The sequence below is a fragment of the Poecilia reticulata genome, chromosome 3 (assembly GCF_904066995.2).
Source record: "Poecilia reticulata chromosome 3, P_reticulata-male-v2, whole genome shotgun sequence".
In the NCBI taxonomy this organism is placed as follows: domain Eukaryota; kingdom Metazoa; phylum Chordata; class Actinopteri; order Cyprinodontiformes; family Poeciliidae; genus Poecilia; species Poecilia reticulata.
The window spans coordinates 12,885,137-12,907,095 of NC_088832.1; the positions used below are offsets into that span (position 1 = coordinate 12,885,137).

The 21,959-nt window shown below is 40.4% G+C and overlaps 2 protein-coding genes, 1 long non-coding RNA gene and 2 other non-coding genes across 6 annotated transcripts in view; 3 read left to right on the forward strand and 2 right to left on the reverse strand.

Moving 5' to 3' along the window:
* The window catches only part of LOC103462298 (protein TANC1-like), a 43,813-nt gene extending 30,816 nt beyond the window's left edge, over nt 1-12,997 (reverse strand). The window contains exons 1-7 of the mRNA XM_081605111.1: nt 12,885-12,997; nt 12,588-12,692; nt 11,354-11,545; nt 9,395-9,487; nt 7,742-7,872; nt 4,587-4,887; nt 3,723-4,004 (exon numbers count right to left, since the gene is read on the reverse strand). Coding sequence (XP_081461237.1) covers nt 3,723-4,004; nt 4,587-4,887; nt 7,742-7,872; nt 9,395-9,487; nt 11,354-11,545; nt 12,588-12,663 — 1,075 coding nt within the window. The 5' untranslated portion in view covers nt 12,664-12,692; nt 12,885-12,997. The remainder of the gene's footprint in view (nt 1-3,722; nt 4,005-4,586; nt 4,888-7,741; nt 7,873-9,394; nt 9,488-11,353; nt 11,546-12,587; nt 12,693-12,884) is intronic.
* A 368-nt stretch (nt 12,998-13,365) lies between these two features.
* On the forward strand, nt 13,366-15,279 carry LOC103461998 (uncharacterized). The gene is made up of 4 exons (XR_533254.3): nt 13,366-13,520; nt 14,085-14,256; nt 14,532-14,582; nt 15,161-15,279. It is a non-coding gene; the product is annotated as an uncharacterized LOC103461998 (long non-coding RNA).
* On the forward strand, nt 14,307-14,442 carry LOC145551235 (small nucleolar RNA SNORA31). The gene has a single exon (XR_014087073.1). It is a non-coding gene; the product is annotated as a small nucleolar RNA SNORA31 (small nucleolar RNA).
* Nucleotides 14,620-14,751, forward strand: LOC145551234 (small nucleolar RNA SNORA31). The gene has a single exon (XR_014087072.1). It is a non-coding gene; the product is annotated as a small nucleolar RNA SNORA31 (small nucleolar RNA).
* Nucleotides 15,280-15,968: 689 nt separating the features above from the next.
* LOC103461997 (general transcription factor IIF subunit 2) lies at nt 15,969-21,943 on the reverse strand. Of its 2 annotated transcripts, XM_008404429.3 has the most exons (9): nt 21,788-21,943; nt 20,898-20,971; nt 20,506-20,530; nt 19,990-20,128; nt 18,877-18,930; nt 17,379-17,460; nt 17,164-17,263; nt 16,865-17,008; nt 15,969-16,721 (listed from the first exon to the last, which is right to left on the reverse strand). In XM_008404429.3, exons 1-9 carry the CDS (start codon nt 21,851-21,853, stop codon nt 16,599-16,601), a joined length of 807 nt encoding a protein of 268 aa, XP_008402651.1. In that variant the 5' UTR covers nt 21,854-21,943; the 3' UTR covers nt 15,969-16,598. The 2 variants fall into 2 exon arrangements, with proteins under 2 accessions (XP_008402651.1, XP_008402652.1); XM_008404430.3 differs by lacking the exon at nt 18,877-18,930.
* Between the last annotated feature and the right edge of the window lie 16 nt (nt 21,944-21,959).

Sequence of the window (21,959 nt, forward strand, 5' to 3'; positions counted from 1 at the left end):
GCATCTACCTCGACCTTTTAGGTCGAGGTAGATGAGCTCTTCTGTTCTGCCTTTAGAGAGGTGATACTTTAGAGAGGTGATACTTGCATAATAAAATGTATGGAATTTTATGTTCACAAGCTCCATCTACAAGCTTTAAGTAGCTTCTTTGGAGACCTGATTCACTCACTATCATTTTGCAGTTATGATCTGTATTATCTGGTAAAATGTTGTAAGCTCATCATGGAATTTTTTTAATTGTGTGAGTGAATAAACTGAAAAAAATAAAATAAAATAGACTGGTATACCAGGTCATGTCTTCATGCTTGCAGTTAACAATAGTCACCCCACTGTTGCCAACTCAGCAACTTCCTTGCTATATATATTTTTTTTAAATTATCGGAAGCGACAGATCAGGTTTCTTAAGGATTGGTAATTGGTGATCAGCCAAAAAACCGCAATCGGTGCACCCCTAGCCAGCTCAGTGCATACAGCATGCTGGAGCAGATAGCTTGACTAATTAAATTCCTAAATATTTCTTGGTAAACTGCTGTTGTTCAAAGAGCAGAACTCCAAAATGTTTAAATATTGTGCAAAGTAAGAATAGTTACTTCAATATCTAGTGCTAAATGTCACTGATGTTTACATATTCAATTCTGTTAAAAAATAACAAATATACTGACATTATTAAAACTGCAATAAACATATTATCAAAGCAATACAATCAAAAGCATTTCAATCTCATTAAATCTCTGACTTTACAGCAAAATTTCCTCCTCAACAAGCATTAGGGGACAGTGGACAGTACAAAGGATCGAGTCGTTAACTCTCATACCGGACATGCATGTGGTGACAGTGGCAAGGAAAAATCCCTTTTACCAGCAAAAACGTGCTGCTGAACCTGCCCAGTGCAACCGGCTATGTTCAATCACCGACTGGGGTTTGAGACGACAAAGCAGATGCTCAAAAACCACAATTAAGTCAGTTCAAGAAAACCCAACAGAAACCACCCTATAAAGTCGGATTTCCTGCTTAGACAGTCAGAGGTTTCTTACCAACCTCAACTTCAAACCCCAACACAAAGCCTGCACACAAAACATGTGGCAATACCTGCAGCTTATCTGCACTTGTCTCACTTGTATCTAACTACAGCAAATTAGTCACAGCCGCAGCACTGAGCAACATCTGTTTAAAACACATGTTCCTGCATGGTTACAATGCCTACAGTACCGGAAAGCACTACGTACCTGAAAACATTCAGCAGCATCACTGTGATCAACAGCAGCAAAAGCCCATTGGCTTTCTGTCACTGACGTTTGGTGAGATGCCATTCACAGATCTGAGTTCTGATTTCCAAGGTATTTCAAAGGCAGTATTAGGAACAGCTGCAACTTAATAAGGTCAGCAAGGAGACTGGAAGCAAACAAAAAAATTAAATCTAAAAAAAAAAAAATAAAATGTTTTAAAGCGCAGTTGGGGCTAACCAATTAAAATGTCATTCACACTTTTGTCATGCGTCATTCACTTTATTTCATTACACGACCTTGCTACAAGAACATTACGACACCAGCTTTCGGACAGGATTTAGGCAAGGCGACATTAAATTAAGATTTACTACAGGCTCTGGGATACCAGTGGGCTGCTTTTGTTAATCTTCCATCTCCATCTAGAAGCAGCAGTTTTCAAATATAAGCATTCATCAAGTCAAACCCCTATAAACTGCTCAGTTTGTAAAGCTGGCAAATAAACTTAACTGAAATGAAATGTGTCAGCCAAATAAGTTGTTTCACTTCAACAGTAACAATATGTACCTTGTAAAAATGCCTGCTCCCACCGCAGTCTTAGCTGCAAAGGAGCAAATACATTACCAGGGGCTTCACATTCAGAAAAAAACAAACAAAAAGCTGAGGAAGGCTGAGGAATAATATTACACACTTGTTTTGCAGAAAAATAACACGGTAACCCATTCAAGTTTATCTCATTTACACAACAGCAACTGTCACTTTATGGAAATTTACAAGGCAAATGGGCCAAATTGATGTGCCAGTTTTAGAGAATCCAAATCAAATTCAAGATTCTGAATCAAATTCAGATACATTCAAAACATGCAAGAACCTCTCGCACACCTCCAGGCCCTGACTTTGCCTCAAGCCCCCTCTCTGCCGACATCTCCCTTAAAGTTCACCGCTGTATATAAAGTAAGATAAAACATGGATGTTGATTTAAATCAAGAATATATCTGTGGAAATGTCACTGCAACCAGGACCAGATTTACAAGAATGTGGCACCTGAGCTTGAGCCAGTTTTGGTGTCTTATCCACAACAGAAGAAATTGTCCTGCTAATGCAAATTACAATGCATCAGTTGATACATGATAGGCTCAATACTTCCCCTGAACAATAGCTACATGTTGTTCCCCGGAAAATGGCAATAACTTATTTGTTTTCAAATACTTAAGTATTGTTTAAACAAAAAAAAAATCCCAAAATATTATTGCAATTCATTTGACATGGGCCTATATATTTTATATTTATGTAATGTTTTGCATTTTAAACAATGTAAAACACACATTCATAAAAAATAAAGAAAGAGAAAAAAAGTCTTTGGGGCGATAAGCTCAATCTAAAGTCAGGCCCATCAGACTGGAAATATAATTTCAAATTATGAACACAATGACAACAGCATATGGCCATCAGGCCTTTCAACCTACAGTAAAATAGACCTCAGCATGGCCTCTAAAACGTGCACTAGTTATAATGTGTGCTTGAAGCAGCATTTTGTGTATTTAAACTGATTCACACAATTGCAGTTCTGCTACAACAACATTTTTCATCCAGCAATAAGTTAGAATCGCATGTGATCTTGCGTCGTTAATCATAATGCGCATTTCACTTTGTGCATTTGAATTCCTAATGAATTCGAAAGGGGATCGTTGCAGCCGCTGTACGTGCAGCTTGGTAAATCTTTATTCCGAAATTCATCAAGAGTGTCTAAATGAAAGCACCAGCTGACAGAAAAACAAAAAAACAACAAAAAACTGGCAGGCATTACTGTGAATCCGCTCCGTAGGGAATCTCTCCTTTTTGCTTCCACCACAAATGAACTGACATCTAAGGGAAGAAAAAGAGCGGCGCGCACCAGCAAAAGATCGTGACTGTGGAGAGAAGGGGAGGGGCGGCGTTACTTTTATGACAACTGGAGGCCTCCCAGGACTTTTAACTGGTGCTGCTCACTGAGCGTACCCGGCCTCGGTGGTAAGTAGAGCACCAGTTCGAGGTGCTCTGCATCGCAGAGATCTCGCAGATTACTCCTCTACTGTATTTAGAAAGTGGCGAATCAACAATCAATTCAATCAATTTTCCATTCACACCAGATTAATTCCTCCATTAATTAATCACCCAGGTCACAGCTGTTACGTTTATGCGCTCATTAGCCAACTTCATGTGCAGCATAATGGGAGCTTAGGCAACTCTTTCTCACTAATTGTGTCTCATTTGTTTAAAGTTTATGAAGGTGCGAAAACAGGCGCAACGTGGCATAAAGAAGCGTTAAAATCAGGACTATTCTCAGGTTTCCTGGAGTCTCGGCTGCTTGATTAGAAACTTCAAACGTCATTCAGAGAAATTCATAGAAGTTTATGAGCTTTGTATTGTGCATAAAGGTGAATCTGACTGCAGAGTTCTAGCTACATGTGCCATTTTCAAAACTCCTCAAGCACACAGCACGTCTCTGTCAAGCCGTACCTGCCACTGAATTTGGGCGGGGCATCGCGAGCGAGGAGAGGCCCTGGATGTGGTGCTGCGGGAGGGGTCTTTTTGGTGCTGGTGGAGTCCGGGACTCCATGATCTCACTCCTGGATAAGGCGTCAGGTTGTGGAGCTGTCAGATTGTCCCTGGTTTGACCGGGATGGCGGTCGTCGCCCGCGCGGCCCATGACACCGCCGCTGCCCCCTGGGGCCTCCTCCTTTGTCAGAACGTCGCTGGAAGTGCTGCGCTCCTCATTCTCAGAGGAGCTTGTGATGGTTGCTGAAATGGGGAAGGAAAATCCGGTTGAGACATGCTAATAACAGCTCGAGTACGGTTGTAAACTTTTTTTTTTAAAGATGTAAAATACAACACGCATTTTACCTAATCAGAGAAAAACAGGAGACATGGCCTCTTTGATCAGTGGGGCTTCGTTGCACTTGATGTGTCTTTTGTAATCAACTATAAATACAAACTCTATTTAAGGAGAAAAAAGTGTCCTATTTTGAGAAAATCAGACCCATACGCAACAAAGACAGCAGTGTCCCAGTTTTGACAGCAGGGAGCTGAAGCCTTAAGGCCGAGGTGGCACAAGCGGCTCAGAAAAACCACATGTGAGGTTAGTGTGTATGTTTGAAGATTTAAAACCTATTTATGTTCAAAAAACTTTAAAAACTTTTTTTTATGTAAATAGTTCCACCATGCATTTAAATAGATCAATAAAAATAGATCATGTATATATTTTGTTTTTTTTACTGCTGACTGTGTTTTCTCATTTACTGACACTCCTGCAGCTGCTGAAGAAAATTAAAAACATCTGAATGGGGGAAAAAATACAATTTAAAGACATCGTATCATATTCACCTATAATTCCACTATCCTTGCTCTCCAAGGTTGAGGTGGGGCTCTGAGTTGGAGGCCCAGGACTGCTCACAGAGATCAGTCCAGAAGTAGGACAGGGGGTAGGGCTGTGTGCAGGGCTGGAGAGCGTCCCACAGGGGCTGATGCTGGAGCAACGGTGAGGAGAGGATAAGGGTAAAGGCTGGGGAAGGGACTGGCCTCCAGCACTGGTGCTAAGGGTGGATGTGGGGCTCTCTGTACAAGGGGAAGTGGTGCTGCAGGTAAGAGTGGAGCTGGGACTCCCCCCTTGGGCAGAGGTGTCACCCTAAAACAAATAGAAGAAAGAAGAGAAGCAATTTCAGAAACATTTTGTATATAAGACAGATGAAAATTGATAACATAGAGAAAGGTGAAGGAAATGACTACTTCAAGTAAAAGAAACTAAAGGGGCTTCTACTGGCTACTGATTCTGATACTTGAACATATTTTTACTCAAGTAAAAGTAAAAAGTAGCCATCCAAAAAATTATTCAAGTAAGAGTAAAAAAGTATTTGGTAAAAAGTCTACTCAAGTACTGAGTAACTCATCAAATTATCACTTAATATTTAAAAATTACACTACGATAAGGTGGCAGCCTCCTTGGGCTGCCACCTTATCATGGTGGAGGGGTTTGAGTGTCCCAATGATCCTAGGAGCTATGCTGTCTGGGGCTTTATGCCCCTGGTAGGGTCACCCAAGGCAGACAGGTCCTAGGTGAGGAACTAGACAAAGCGCAGCCCGAAGACCCCTTATGATGGAGACGAACTTTGGATCTGGCGTTCCCTCGCCCGGGCGCGGGTCACCGGGATCCCACTCTGGAGCAAGGCCTGAAGGTGGGGCACGATGGCGAGCGCCTGGTGGCCGGCTTTGAGATCCGCCCGGAGTTCCTTAAGGCTCTGGATGTTGTAGGGTTGTGTTGGCTCACGCGACTCTGCAATATCGCATGGACATCGGGGGCAGTTCCCCTGGATTGGCAGACTGGGGTGGTGGTCCCCCTGTTCAAAAAGGGGGACCGAAGGATGTGCTCCAATTACAGAGGGATCACACTCTTAAGCCTCCCTGGTAAGGTCTATTCAGGGGTCCTGGAGAGGAGGGTCCGTCGGATAGTCGAACCTCGGATTCAGGAAGAGCAGTGTGGTTTTCGTCCTGGTCGTGGGTTTTCGTCCTGGTCGTAGAACACTGGACCAGCTCTACACCCTCAGCAGGGTCCTGGAGGGTGCATGGGAGTTCGCCTCCCTTCTGAAGCTGCTGCCCCCGCGACCCGACCCCGAATAAGTGGCAGAAAATGGATGGATGGATCATTAGATGGACCACAATATAAAACTGAATGGAAATTTTGATATATTAAGGACCAAGATGACAATAATTTATGGAAGTAACAAAAAATAACAAAATCAAGCAAAAGATTGGGTTTTTTTTTCAAATCAGTTTCTTTCAATATAAAACTTACGAACTGCAGGTGTGTGTCTGGTAAGTTTTTGATTAAACATGTTTGTTTTTCATTCAGTGGGTAGACAATCCACAAATTTTACTCAACTAACAGTAGCAATACTTCATAGTAAAATTACTGAACTAAAAGTAAAAAGTACAGCATAGTAAAATTATTCCTCAAAGTTTGTTTTTTTTCCTCAAAAAAAGTTGCTCATGTAAATGTAACAGAGTAAATGTAACCAGATACCCAATTTTATATGGGTGCACTTAGTTTTACACTTTGTCTATAAAGGTGTATTTTTTTAAATGAGATACTGGAACTTGTTGCATGTTTTTAACACAAAATATTTGCAGAACGTGGTAAATACCTTTTCGTTTACAATGTAAAAATGTGACGTAAACACGTCTGATTTGGTCATGTTTAAAGCAACAAGAATGTTGTTTGCATCATAATTTTTGAGGCAAAAGTAAAATGTGTTCCATAATCTCTCCAGAGACTAAATAAGACGAAGAAGAAGCAGTAAGAATCTGTAGACGTTAACTTTTGTTGTAATGATCAGACTCTGGAGTTCCTGTGACTCTTCATGCCTGCAGGAAACTCCCCTGGAACAGTTAAGGAAGCAAACATTCACAGTTTAAGTGGATTTCTTCTATTTCAAAATGATGATAAATTAATTCCATAATCCATCATCCTTTTTAACAAGAATCCCATCCATGTGACAGCACTTGCCTTCATGTAGTGCATGGGAAGGAGGACGTTTAAAGAAACAGTCAGATAGGAATCAAAATATATCATTTTTCAGTTTTCATCATGAAAACTAATTTAGTTACTATAGAAATATGCAATTTACTCCCAAATCAAAGTTCTACCATGCTGCTGCTTCACTCAGATCAAAAGGAAAATAGACAAATCTGATAGTGAATAGTTTTTATAGCTGTAACGAGGCAATATTATAATTTACTATGCTAAGCCGACATAATTTAAGTACAGGACACTACCAAAACGGAGAATAAATCTGTTAAATAAATATATTTTGAGCATAAAAAGTTTATTATAGCATACAAATCCACAAATGTATGCAAAGTCAAAACCACAGGGATAAAAACCCTCATTGCAAAAATCAATAAATACACATCCTCACTTGCTTTTATCACACATCCTGGGAGATTTTGGTCCTAAACTGCAAAGTTTTAGAAGAAGAAGCAAAACTAACCCCGGCTGAAAATTCCTTACCCTTTCCTTTAATTGAGTGGATTTACAGTCTCCTCATTACTGATGCAACGTTTCTGCAACACAGAAACTGTTGGGAGGCAAAGCGGCGGAGCTTAAACAGCTCCTTGTTATTCCCTTTGTACCAAAGCCTCATCTATCTTAGCCAGGACAACCCACATTCCTCACATGAACCGTGCTATCTCTGCAAAGCTGACTGAATCTGGAGCTCAGGTGGTGGAATGAGGCTGAGAAAATGGGCCAAGGCTGAGCAAGGCAAAGGCACAGAGACTCACAGAGGGGTTAAAACCTGTCGGATGCAGAGTACAAATGGAGCTCTGTGGACGATGATAAAAAAAAAATGTAAAAATCTACTTTTGTGTAGATTATCTTCATAAAATGGCTCTATTTAAAAGAGAAGAAGAGAAAGGCAAAAAAAAATCTATATTTTTCATTCTTAATGACCTCAGAGAGGGCTGTAAATCAATGCACATCCCACCTTCTTTTCCCTCCTGTCCTCCATAGGAGAGCTAGCTGTGCTGCCCGTTGCTTCGCCCAATAAGAAACATAGTCTGGTCATCAGTTCCTGGGTAGAAAGGGAGGAGCCGAGGTGGGGCTCCACGTGGAGGTCTGATAGGGACACACAAAATCAATACTTGGTTAATAACGGCGAAACGGGACAACGACAGCCAAAAGAAGACAGACGCCGCCCATTTTAGCTCCGTTTTGCTCGTGTGAGGTTCCCACACCTGCAAGATATGTATGCATCCACAGGTCAGTATGGAGCTCCCTTGTCAACCCCCAGCTGCACCAGTTATGAGTCCACAAACAGTGGCTCTCCAGTCCCCCGGTTGGGGCAGCGGCGGGAGGTTGTGTGAGGTTCCCCGCGTTTCACGCCTGCCAGGTGCTCTCTGTCGAGAGACGGGCGGCGAATTTCAATGAACTCAGCGGAGAGCTCCGGCTCTCGCCTGCCACCGTTTCTCCGGGAGAAAACTGGGCCGACACAAGCCATGTGCTGCATTCATTCATCACTGCTTAAGCCTCCCCTCACGCCGTGACCCCAGCCCATCCGAGGCGTGTGCTCAACACCTCAGCAACAAAAGGCTATAGCAGAGTTGCTGCATTTGTACATCTCTGTGCCCACCGTTACTTTACTACGTCATCTTACCACATGTATGTACTGATCAGCTGAGTCACATGAATACTGAGTAGGCATAAACCCCCCCCCAAAAAAAACAAAACACAAAAAAAAAAAAAACAGGATGACGGAGCATCACGGATTACAGGAACAGTTCACTCCTCCTCACAAACATCTTTTCGTAAAGACATCACATTCATTTCTCACTCCCTCCACTGCTACTTTCTCATTCTGCTTTCCATTTGAAGATCCCACACCACATTACTTTTTGTTATATATATATATATATATATATTTTATTATTTTATACCGCACAATATGTCAATGACAAGACTGTAATTGGAAGAAAATTAAGGCTGATTTCAAGAGGCAAGCTTCACCATTTTTGGTTTTGCATGTTTCACACCTCAACAGGCAGCAGAAAACTTAGTTGAATATGTGCACTTTAAAGAGGTGCATAGGGAGGAAAAGTTTCCTTTCAGTAAGCATAGTCCAATCTGGAGTAACATGAGGACATTTCTGCATGTCCAGTACTATTCATCAAACCACCTGGCAGTTGCCAATGGAAACGGGAAGCTGAGAGGTGCCTGGCAACTGGGAAGGGAAGATGCCTCACGAAATCTGTTTAGCCTAAGGGTAGCCCTCTGGTCAAAAACACAAGGAAAAAAAAAAAAGCTCAAGGAGGTGTATTTACACCACGACGGCTTTGATGTAGCAAAATCTGCGCAAACAAAATTTAGTGAGGACTCGGAAGACAAAAGAGCTCGTCGCTTGAAACCACAAAGACAATTTTTGCCCTACACACATACACACATCTTTGAGAAAAACTTATTTTAAAGCCTTCGGGGGTGTAACTAGCACGCAGACAAAACACACTTTCTTTTTTCTATTTCACCTCATTCATTCCCCTGCCTCAGCCCCCACTCGGACTCTTATTCAGCTTCATTGATCAGTACCTGGACAAAAAAAAACAGACACGATGCTAAAAACACGCCCATGGGCTCCCGTTCTCACCTCTGTGGTCCGGCTTGCCACGGCAGGAAGCAAAGATGAGAGCTTCTCTCGTACTGGAAGAGCCGTCCACATACTCCGGCTTCCTCGCCCGTCCTTTGGCCACGGCGGAGAGGCAGGAGGGAGAGGGAGGAAGAGCAAGCCAGGGTGGGAGGCAGGGATTGGAGGGTGGAGAAAGGGAGGGATGAAAGAAAGTGAGCGAGAATGAGGGAGAAGGAGTGTGAGAGAGGGAGAGAGAGAGAGGCAGGGAGATTAAGCCTACCCAGATGAGATCTGCGGTGCAAAATTTTGAATTGTGTCCCAGGAGTATACAGCAGAACGTACACAGTGAGGGCCACGCATGCAAACGTTATTCACACCATAGTGGGTGTTTATCTATGACATATTAATGCCTCTGCTGTGTGGCTGCGTGTGTGTGTGAGTGTGTGTCTGCGTGCGGTAGGGGAATCTGTGCCCTCTCATGTGTGTGGGTGTGTCTCAAATTATGCATCAGCATCTCAGGATTGTTGGAAGCAGGTTCTCCTGGAGAGGAGATGAGTCGCTCAGGGATGAGGCGTTTGCAAACACGGGAGTGTGCTAATTTGGTATTCTCAGGGGGGGAAGTGACCGTTTGAATCGTGCATGTCGACAGACTGAGGGAAAACTCTGCAGAGTAAACACACTGTAGTTATATCTGATTGTACACGGCCGCCAAAGGATTTGGGGGGGCTCGGGCGCTACGGACGTTAATTTGCTGTAATTTTCCCTTCCTATTTGCTCAGGCTGCGGCAAGGATTCATGCAATGAAATGCAATAGGACTTTTTTTTTCTGAATGGCTAGCTGGACTTGCTAAAAGATACTGCCACCTACTGTTTCTCCTAATGTAAGGCATCCCTGATACATTAGTTTTTGAACTTACTCAAGAAATGTGCTCATTTTAAAGTTCCTTTGCTTGCAAACTGTACGGTCTTTTCATTCTTCCAGTTTGTGACAAAGAGATCGACACAAAAAAATTCACTTTCAAAACATTAACACGTTCCTTAAAATCCAGCTGCAAGCAAGGATCCTGTCGGAGAGGCTTTAAGCAAGGGTGCACTTCCTGGAAATCTTTGCAGCATTTGCAATTTCGACCAAAATTAACACTGATAATTTGTCTGACAGAAGACAGCTGCACGGATTTAGAAATACTGCTCTGATGACAGGCATGATCAAACTGTGCAAGTAGGACTCTTTTCTTAAGTGCTCGCTGTCTCATCTTCTTCACTCTGTGTCACTCCCTCGGCTCCTGATTTTGCTTTGCAGTTTGGGAGGGAAGAGGAGGAGAAGAGAGGAGACGGGCTTGCAGAAACTAAGAAATAAGAAGATGGTTACATCAAGGAGTCTTTGACCTATTTTTAACACAAGATGTGCTCCACCCTTTCTTTTATATTCAGGATTCTAACTCATTTAAGCAGAGATTAGGATTATTTATTTAAACTGCACTTTACAACAACCAGGAAAATATGTTTTAAAGAGCTTTTTTCGTTAACTTTTTATCTCATGTGGAAAAAAAAGAAAGATTTTAAAAAAACACTGTAAACTATCAAAAACTACATCCACCAATACACAAAACCCATGTGATCTTAAGCAAACTATAGTCAAAACTGTATTTGCTTTGAGTACTCTCATCAATTCCCAGAATATTTAGTGTGCAGATCCAAAACAATAAAATGCCCTGACATTGAGCAACCTAATTGGGGGGCATCGCCTTCAGTTGTTTCTCTGAATTATTAACTCTGACAATCTGTCTCGTGTTTTTTGGACCCTGAGGACCTGCACTTGTACTTTCTGTCATGTATGGAACAAGTGAACGCACTGAAGCTCCCTGCTTAACAAAGCGGAGCCATGCAAAAGCATCTCGCTCCCTTTACAGCGAGTCCCTTACGCACAGATCTTTGTCACCAAGACGTTGCTTTGTGTTGATTACTTTAATAGCGACCCACCTTGGAACTTGACGCAGGACTGGGAGGATACTATGTCGCCCTGGCGAGGGAGAAGCGGGGAGGACGGTAAAGAAATGGACACGCCCTTAGTCAATCTCTTCCGATTTAAATGCCTGCCATTATGGCCGTGGTGATGAGTGGCACGCTGGCCGCTGCCTCTTTGCTGAATGCAGGGCATGTGCACCTCGACACCTGCATGGGATAGATTTGAAAAGGTGTTGATTAGCCAGACCTTTGACCAGGAAGATGGCTATATCCCTCCTTAGGGAATAATCATACATCAGTTCATAATAGTAACATTATAATGTTGATTGCAACTAAAACATCTAAGCCTAGGCTTGAAACTGAATGAGATCAAGCAATACTCTAAATTCTAATTAAAATGTATAATTAAAATGTTAAAATGGTGCGGGTAGTTTCGTAATAAATCAGTCTTTAGTAAGCCATTAGTATGATGTGTAAACTAGGAAGATATGCTATAAATAAGTTAGTGTAAATCCACAAGATCACCAGAGACAAGACGAGATGAAGTGGTCGTTTTTTGGAGTCATGCCAGCGCGTACTGTAAACCCACTATATGAATTTAATGAGACTGACACAGTTCTCTGTCCTCCTCTCTGTTCTTTGCTTCCCAGAGCAGCGCAATATTAAATATTAATGAGCAACATGGTTGCTCTAATGCCGAGCTCTACTTATGTTCATGTATCTTCACCGTGCACGCTGAAATCTTCTCTGTACTGCTGCGAGTTTACAAGTTCAGCCTCTGAAAAATACATAGGACTTCCAGAGCATGCCAAAGATGCGAGAGCTGCTAATTCACTGACAGCGACACAAAACATTCAGTGTGTGCAGCATCTCTGCAGGTTAACCTTATCTGCTTTGTACAACCTCTCACAAATTCTTTTGGATTTTGTTTAGTAGGTCATGATGTTTGCCTAGCCCAATCCAACTTTGACTGACACACTTAAAATAAAATCAGCGGGACACCGTGTGAAGGACAGAACACACTGATGAATTAGGCTAATTGAAATGGCTCCTTTTGCCTCACCCAGGAGGAGAGAACCTGAATATTGTCAGCAAATAAAACAAGACCTTTAATAATGTACAAATATATTTTCTTATATGAATACTAGATTCAGCATGAAAATCCAACAGAAAAAAAAGACTTGGAAATACCAGTGCATTTGTACAAGTTTCTCTTCGACTTTTAATGTATCAGTAGTTTTACTGTTACCTGCATTTTTCTGGCTCTTTTTGTCTCCTTTTTTCCCTCCTCCTTCCTTCTTATTTCCGAACACTGCTCTGAACATAGCTGGAGTCCTTCTCTGGTCTGTACCGCCTTTAAGAGAAATAAAAAGGCATACATTAGATTTGAGCATTATTTCAGGGAACTCTACTCGTTGTGTTTCTTGTAGAGTATTTTGAGACCGTTACCGTCCTTTTTTAAAAGGTTATTTTCGCTCACTGATGGAAAACATAACATAGATATTAAACACAAACAGTCCTCTTGTACAATGAGAGCTATGGTTACCTTTATTTAAGTCTTCCTGGATGCCAGCGTGCCTTCACTTATATCCATGGGAAGCAGCAGAGAGACTACTTTCGCTGGCTGGCGGAGTCCAATTAAAGAGTGTGATGTGCTCTCACAAAATGATCAAGGGAGACGGGAGCGCGTCTCCTGCGCGAGCATGTGTGCCTCGTGATCTAAATATGTCGTAAACATTTTTTTTTAAAATATTATTTATATTATCAGACTTTCATGTTTTCACTTGAAACATATTATTTTATCATTAACGACTGCTATTTATATCCCTGCTGTCGCATATTATCACTATTACAAATGTTAATATATGATTTACCTACCACAAAATCATCAAAGCAATCAGATAATCAAGTAAATAAGTCGATAAAAAGCTTTCGTTAACTGAATTGATTAAGACATTATTTCAGGCAACCCCTTCTGTGAACACTAGGGGGCGGTGGGGGTTGATAAAATTTTTCTTTTCGTCCACAAGGGGGCGAAACGAACATCAACGAGAAACCTATAAAACCTGGAAGCTAAAGCGCTAGCGTCCTTTTCTGTAGCTGGTCGCTGTGAGAAGCTTGCAGGAGTTCACAATGCTTTACAAGATTATCAATCTAGTTGCTTCAAATGTCAAGTTGCTCGGTAAGTATTTCCGAACAATTCTTTTGGCCAAATAAGAAAGTCCTTTGACAATGATAGTGAGTTTTTATTTCATTAACCAACAACCACGTGGAAAGTAGCTAGCTCCACATTGTAGGAAGCTAACAAGATATGTTCGGTCCTGGTAATTAAATACATGCTACGAAATTGTGCCTGAATTTCATCTATTGGCTAATTTCAGTTTGTCGAAAGTTTGTTAGCTTGGAGTGGTGGGTTTTTAAACCAATAGTGTGTCGATTTGAGGGAGCTTCCTGTTGCCTGTTATTACTGTAAAGATTCTTTCTGACCCTCCCAATCTGCTCAAGGCAAATTTTTCAGCAGTACATAAGCTTATACAGCATTTAATCTGCTCCAAACCTATGCAAGTCTCACTACAAGCATGTAGTGAGAGATTTGTAAATTTTTTTTGGGGGGTCGACTGTTTTATGAACAATTGCTGCAGACTATAGCAACTTCTCGTCCATTTAAATCACCCATAAACTACAGTAACCAACCCCAAGTTGTTTGTGTATAATGTAAATGCTCTTTTTGTCTTTTACCCCCCAGCTAATCGCATATCATTGGACGGTTACCTCTACGGACCAGATGTTGGATGATGACTGTCTCAGGCTTTAGTGCATTGATCTAATCAGTGATGTTGAAGCGGGCTATTCAAGCATCATGCATAGATTCAGCAAAATACGCCATGGGTGAACTCTGAAGAGCAGCAGTCATTTTTGTAAGTACACTTGTTACTGGGACTCTTTATTTTTATCGGCTGGTTACGACGTGCATCTTTGACAGCCCGGGCTCTCTGTTGTGAGAGAACCTGGGTTTTATTATTTCAGATGCAACAGTAAACGTCCCTGCGCTTTCTGCGCGCCTGTTTTCAATGGTGCCTCAGATTGAAGAGGGGAAAACATACTTTACCGTTTCTGTATTATAAACTCAATGGGTGTACTTCATGATGTCACTAGTTTTAAGTCTTCACTTTCCTCTTTCCCTTGTTTAAAGGTTACGTTGAGATGACGTTTAACGGCAGCAGTGAGCAGCGTGTGACGGCAGGTGAGCACAAATTAAATGTATTTGATGAGACGTTGATTTGCATCCACTGATAGACCTGAAGCAGACTTCTTTGGCTTCTTGGTTTGCATAGCGATGCTAAACTGAACCTTCCTCATGTTTTCTGACTGCTAAATGTTACAGTAGCCAGATTAGATTGAGGAGTACATTTAAACCTGCTGGGTATGACGCAAGTCCTAAAACGGTGTTTCTCAACCCTGGTCCTCACTGCCCCCATGTCCTGCATGTTTTAGGTATTTCCCTTCTGCCACACACCTGAATTGTCTCTGGGTGATTAACAGGATTCTGCAGTACTTGATAGTCATGCAATCATTTGAATCAGCTGTTTGGGAATAGAGGCACATTTAAAACGTGTAGAGCAGGGGGGCAGTGAGGACCAGGGTTGAGAAACAGTCCTAAAAGTTTAGACATTTCGTCCAACTGCAGTAAAAGACTGCCTTTTCTAGAAATTCAACTTCCAATGTGTAAACATGGCCAGTCCCAGAAATGATTGAGTTGAATGTTCCTGAGCTCGATGACTATTTGCTTCATGCATCCACTGAAAATGATTTCTCTTGCAGGAAACGGGTGAGGCGTTTCTACAGTCGTCCTGCGTCACTTGAATTTTATCGTCTCCATCATTCTGAAGACTGATTTGCGTTTTCATGCTTTTGTAATAAAAAAATTACAAATCCCTAAATGTTTTCATTCTGATTTTTTGTTCATTTCAGAGAAATGGCTCAAATTTTACAATTATCCAACAAATAATTGGGTCCAAACTTTCCAGTGAACGTTTGATAAATCAGTGACCAGTATAGCCTCCCTGTTCCGTAATTGATGATCCCTCAAGTTTGTCATCGTCTCAATTTTGCTGATGGCTGCAGCAGCAAACGGTTTTTCCTTTAAGAACTGCCACACATTCTCAATCGTTTCCCTTGTTTTTTGGCCCTAAAGAAAAATGCATAATTATGCACACCCTCACTCAATACAGGTATACATAATCTGTATTCTTAAATCCATTATGCATCCAAGTTTGGAATTGGAAAATGACATGAGTAACTCACTTGCTAAATAATTGTGCACAGTTTATACTCTGCTTGGGAGGGCCTACACTTGTATGAGTCCCTGCATCAGCCAGTGGCTCTGCTGATGACTGTCTTGAGTCTAAACCTAAATGTACAAGGCTGTTGTCACTGAACTTTTTCTCTACCCCACTTTTCCTTCCACTTAACTTACTGCTGAACAATGACCTTGTTCAGCAATAACATTTGAGTTTACTTTGTAGGTATTTTACATTGATTAGCTAATTAAGACTTCACAATGTTGTAAATTTGTGAGACACTGACTTTGGGGTTTCATTAGCTCAGTCATAATCAAGATTACAAGAAATAAATGTTTGAAATAGTTCAGTCTTTAATCAAGTTTTACTTTTAGAAATAAGTGATGAAAATTTTAAAATTTCTTCACATTATTTTTGAGATGTACCTGTATTTGACAGCACTTGTTTCCAGAGGTGTAATGTTGTGCTCTCACATGTCAAAATACTTCCATTGACAACTTTATTACATAAATCAAATGTAAAACACTTAAAACCCAGTAAAACTTCCAGTGCAGAAGATTTGTTCCATCCAAATCACATTTGGATAAAAATACTTACCTGCCACTCGTTTGCATCTCTTAGGTGAGAATTGGGTCCAAACTTTCCAGTGAACGTTTGACAAAAATCAGTGACTAGTATATAGCCTCCCTGTTCCATAACAAGTTAATTGCTTGCAGTCAAAATACTACAATTTTCCATATTATACAAAAAATTAATCAAAAGCAGCCTAGAAATAAATTTCCAAATGTAAGCATTGTTGCTGTTCTCTTATGGAAGCCAAGCTGAGGGTCATGTGTGCAGAAACTGTAACAAAACAAAAAACCTCTTCTCACTGCTTCTCATGTTGAATCCTAGTGTAAAGAAATAGGAACTCAAAGTCACAACCTGTGTGACAATACAAGGGTTTACAAATTAAAAAACTATTCATCAGTTTTTTCCTCTGCTTGGTAATGTCTGTACTCCGGCTTGAGTTCCCAGGTGTTCTTGTGTGTCCCCTTAACATTGTAGATGCCAATATCACGCAAGATTTCCTTCAGGTATGTCTGTGAAGACAACCAAATATAGAAAACAGTCAAAAATAAATCTGCAGCAACATTTGTTTGTTTCCATAAAAGCAATCTTCTGGACAAACAAGATTCTTTAAAATCCCTCAGCATTAATAACATTTTTCCTGTCGTGTTCTCACCACAGGCTGTTTGGTGATGTCCACCAGGTCTTTGATGTTGTAGTACTGGTGCTTCTCAAACGCAGAAAACAACATGTCCAGCACTTGCTGTTTGTCAGATCTCGCTCTCTTGCCCTCCTCTTTCTTTTTCCGCTCGTATTCACGCTGCAGCAAAAGTAAGCAGAGCTCAGTTACCAGACATAAACTCGCATGTGTTGCAAAAAGTGGACATATTTCTACATGAGGCCTGAAAATTTGTGGAAGTAAAGGAGTGAGAACGAAACGAATGAGGAAAAAAAAAAAGTTTTTAATTTTTTTACATTGTTTTCGTGGTTGGCCACAGGCTTGTAGTTGGTGGTGACTGGTTTCAACAACTGCTGTGACAACCTCGCTGGTTTGGAAGACTCTTCAATTTGTAGCCTGTAAGATATGACATGCACAATACAAACACACCTGAAGTTCACAGAAAACTGCAACGGTTTTTTGAACGTATTGGCTTTTTAACCCTTGTGTAATCTGAAAAAAATACACTCACCGCTTTAATTTCATGTAGCTTTCACTAACAGCAGGTCTGCATTCTGCTCTCTGCACCACCACTCCCTCCAAGGCTATCTTATCTGAAAAATGGCAAAGTTATGTCAAATCCTGAATAGAAACAAACAGAATGAATCGGTTTAAAAATGTTTTAGTCAAAGTTCAGGACAACGAAATGGATACAGATTACACCAGATGAGATGCTAAGAACAGAAGGTTCTTTTGCAACTTGCACAAAAATAAAAATAAAAAATCAGTCTGAAGGAAAAAATCTGGCTAAAGCTGCAATAAGTACTAGATGGCCTCACACTAGCTTGTGCAGCAACCGTGGCCTGTAAGCCTTGTCTTCTGTTCACTACATCACTTGCAATACTGGAACCATTTTTAAGTTCCACTGATGTGTATGCAACATGAATGAAAGCTGTGATATTAAAGTATTATTTGGTTGTTCAGTCATTTGACCTCTTATCAGCTGTGAAACGTGGAGGTGGAAGAGTTTGGCTGCAGTAGGACCTGGCCAGTTCACAGAATATAAAATCAATTCTACAGTGTATCGAAGGATGTCTGAGGTAAAAGTGAGACCATCTGTTAAAAACAAAACAAAATAAACAAAACAAAAAAAAACATAACCAGAACTGCAGGATGAAAATTACCCAAACATACTAATTAGTCAACCAATGACTGGTTAACAATTTTGAAACTGAAAGCGCCTGAGCCCGGTAAAAGTCCACATCTTGGTTCCATTGAGATGCTGCAAGTCACCCCTCAAGCATCTTTGTGAGGTAAACTTTCCTCATATAAATGGCAAACGCTGTTAGTTGGCTATATACGTTTTTCACTGAAGATATTTCAACCAAAGGGGGCGAGACTAACAATAGAGGGTAGGATGCCCTACATTTTTCCCCAGCTGCAAAATCCATATTTGTCATTCATTTATTAAGTAAACAAAAGATGACGAATGTGGATATTTGTTATTCAAGTACAATTGAATTATTTTCTGTTCTAGCAATTAAAAAAAAAGATATACGAATATTTCTTAGTATAGAGATAAATATTCAACAGGTTTTCATAATTTTCTATAACTTGTTTCATTCAGTAAAATCTGTTTGGAAGGAAAAGCACACATCAAGTCAATGACAACATTTTTACTAAAATCCAAACCAAACAGTTTTCTATAAGATTTCCACAACTTCACCAACCAACACACAGAACTATAACCTGCTCATGATGAGTCACATTTGACATTTGGACTGATTTTTGAGCACAACCAAAATCAAAATGTGTGGACCAATTAACACAAGTGTATGTCCAACAATTCTTCAGGATAAAGACTTTGTTCTGCTTCAGAAGAGCCTAAATGTTACCGCCATATAAATATTCCAAGCTCCAATGTTGTCTCTATATGGCTTCATGATGCAACGCCACAACTTCCAGATGTTTCTAAAGATCGCCACTCCTTTGATCAGAGCTCTCGCTTTCTACAAAAATGGAGGACTCACCTGGACCTGCCCCCGAACCTGAGCTGCTGCCATCAGATCTTTCTTCTGACTGGCCTACAGGAAGGGAGGGATGGTACACATGAAAACACAGGGGGATGCAGAACGAGGGGAGGAGGGGATTAAACAATAAGAGCCATAGCCAGGGTTTAGTCCCACACGAAAATGTTAAATCACACAGCTTCATTGCATATTATTCCACCAAGCAGAAGCCAGAGAGACCTTAACGCAAGCAAGCAACAGACACTGTGTATCAGCGCCGATACACACCCAGAGGGCTGCACAGAGGCTTATTTTATTAACTGAATTTCAAAAAAGGCTTTATGCAGAGCTAGAAAATGATGTAGGTTTATGTCTGTTTTATAGGCTCTAAAAAATATATAGTAAAGTTAAAAAAAAAAAAAGATCCACATGGTATTAAAATATATGTTGTTCAAACTGTGTTTAGCCTCTACAGTGTTTCAGTGCAGCCCATTACACACAGATGGACACAGATGTTTGCAGTCAAGGAAAGAACTGCAGCACAAGTCCATTAGCACCAAGAGCACATAAAACCAAACCTGAAAACATTCGCAGGGGGAAAAAAAGGCATTTGAAGCCCAGACTAAAACCACGGAAGCCCATGCAGAAATTAAATCAACTCCACACTGAGTGATGATTTGTGCTGATTCAGTGACACTGCAACAGCTCCCACAATAAAGCCACTTCTTTTACTCTCAGTAGACTTAAAAAGCGAATCAAAAACCAATAAATGACACACGATCAAACAAAGACACGGCGGCGCTCTCACCAAAACAAAACACAAAGCAGACAAGATACAGACTATGACGGCTGTTTTCTTTTGAGTATTCGCTTATCCGCTGTATGCGGTACGTTACTGGTATGTACGGTTTCATTAATGTGGACAACGTCTCACTCAAGAAAAGGTCTGTTCTCGGCACATGGAGGCGAGGAGTACAAGCAGGGGAAAGACGTATAGAGCAAGAATGCACAGGTAGCAGAATGGATGCCTTCACCAGCGAAGATGTTTTACATCGCAGAAATCTAAGGATGATTGAGCGTTAACCGAGTGTCTCATATTTCAGCGCAAGTAATCATTCCGTATCAGAAACTCACCGGATGAAGTCTCTGTGAAGACCGTCAGCATCTGACCCCCCACGGACTGCATGGTGAACGGATGCTCGCGAGGTGCAGAAACCGTCTTGTCTTCAATGCCTTCGATGGTAGTCAACTCTTCATTTAAAGTGAAAGATACCTGTAGGGAGCAGCCATGTGGGAGTTTTGAGACCACTAAGAACTGAACAAATAGTTTTTATTCAGTTCTTATTTCATTTCATTTTTAGCTAGTCTCTTATTTATAGGTGTTAAACTCTAAATTGCAAAATGTACACAGAAATATGACTGATTTATCTGAAGAGTTGTAGAAATACAGGTTAATGATGTGTACACCCAGGTATAAAAATTACAATTTGTGAACTTATTCTTGGCAAAAGCATTGTGTCACCTTTTAAATCGACTATGATCATTCTTACTTTTGATTGTCAAGAAGGAAATGATAAAAGCATGTCTTGTACCTTATGTGTTACGTATGTATTTGTGGGATGCTGCATAGTTCTATAAAACGTGACTTACCTCTGGTTTTCCTTGGTTTCCTTTTCTTTAAAATAAAAGCAAAAGACAATATTTCACTGAACTGGCTGCCAAGAAGATATGCATCACTTATGGCATAATAAAAACCCGTCTACACATTTCAGTTTTAATTTCCTCTCTTTATCTACTTAGTAAGTGCCAATCTTCTTTCTTCCTGCACTTGCCTATGCCACTGTGCTTTCAGGAGTTATTGTATCTGAGAATAATAATAATAATAACAACAACAATAATAATAATAAACAGCGTTGTTTCCTATAAAGCATTTTCTGGGTGGGATATAGTGGAAAAGCTTCCATATAGCGTAAGAAGCTCGCAGTAAAATCATTAGCACACACATTTGCATGCCTTGCAGACGGAAGCCTAATTTCACATACTTGCAAATTCTGATTTTCCCGACCTCGCCTCTTCCTGTAGCTTTTGCCCATTGCTGAGAGAGGTACTTCGGTACCTGCAAAATCAAAAACCAAAAACGAGTGTTTATCAACCAGGATGTTTTTTTTCCTCTGAAAACAACTGATCTGGTATAATTAAATGTGTATATATATTCCCCCTTTTGTTCAAATGGAAAATCTGAGGACAGAAATTATGACTATTGGTTTGAGGTGCACTTTATTTTTCAAATTCTGGTTTGACTTTATAATTCAGCTGAATAAGTAAAACCCAAACTAGTTAACCAGTTAACCCTTCTTATAAAAGTACGTAAAACAAGTATTTAATTCTATTAGACTTAGATACAGTAATACAGTAATAAAGTCTTTAAACATCACTACTTCGTATTCAGAGGCCTTATTATATTTTACTAAATCAATCACAGTAAAATAATGAACGTGGCTTCATCATTTTGAATGTAATCTTGTTAAATTAAGCTTTCAACAAAAACATTACATGAAGCAAATTGTAACAGTAAACAACACAGCTCATCCAGATGAATCCATTAATGAAAACAATTTTAATTCTTAATTGCCATGGAAACGTGTAAAGTCCAAGTAACAACGAACACACAATACAATATAAAGCTTTCACGTAATTAGTCTTTTTATTATCTAAGCTAAATTTTTATTACGGCAGAGCTTAATTTTTACAATGTTCGGTCAAATTGAATATTTATTTGCCACGCCAAGCCAACCTCCTTAGTATGTTGTAGTCTCCGATATGGTAATAACATATAGCGCTAATGTGCTAAGCTAACATTTAGCTTCGGTCATCTTAAAATAATTAGTCTTTAGCTCATTTATAAACTTGCTTGTGGCTGGCATATACTCACCTTTACGAGCCAAACACCAGTATTCTGCTTGGCACCAGTTAAATCCACTTCTCCTTTTTCTGACATGCTGTAAAACAATGCTAACTTACTATAAAAACTGCCACACGCGAGTTCAACAGAAATACGGTAAGAAGTGAGTACGGAAGCTCTGATGGGTCTTTCCAGTTTTCGC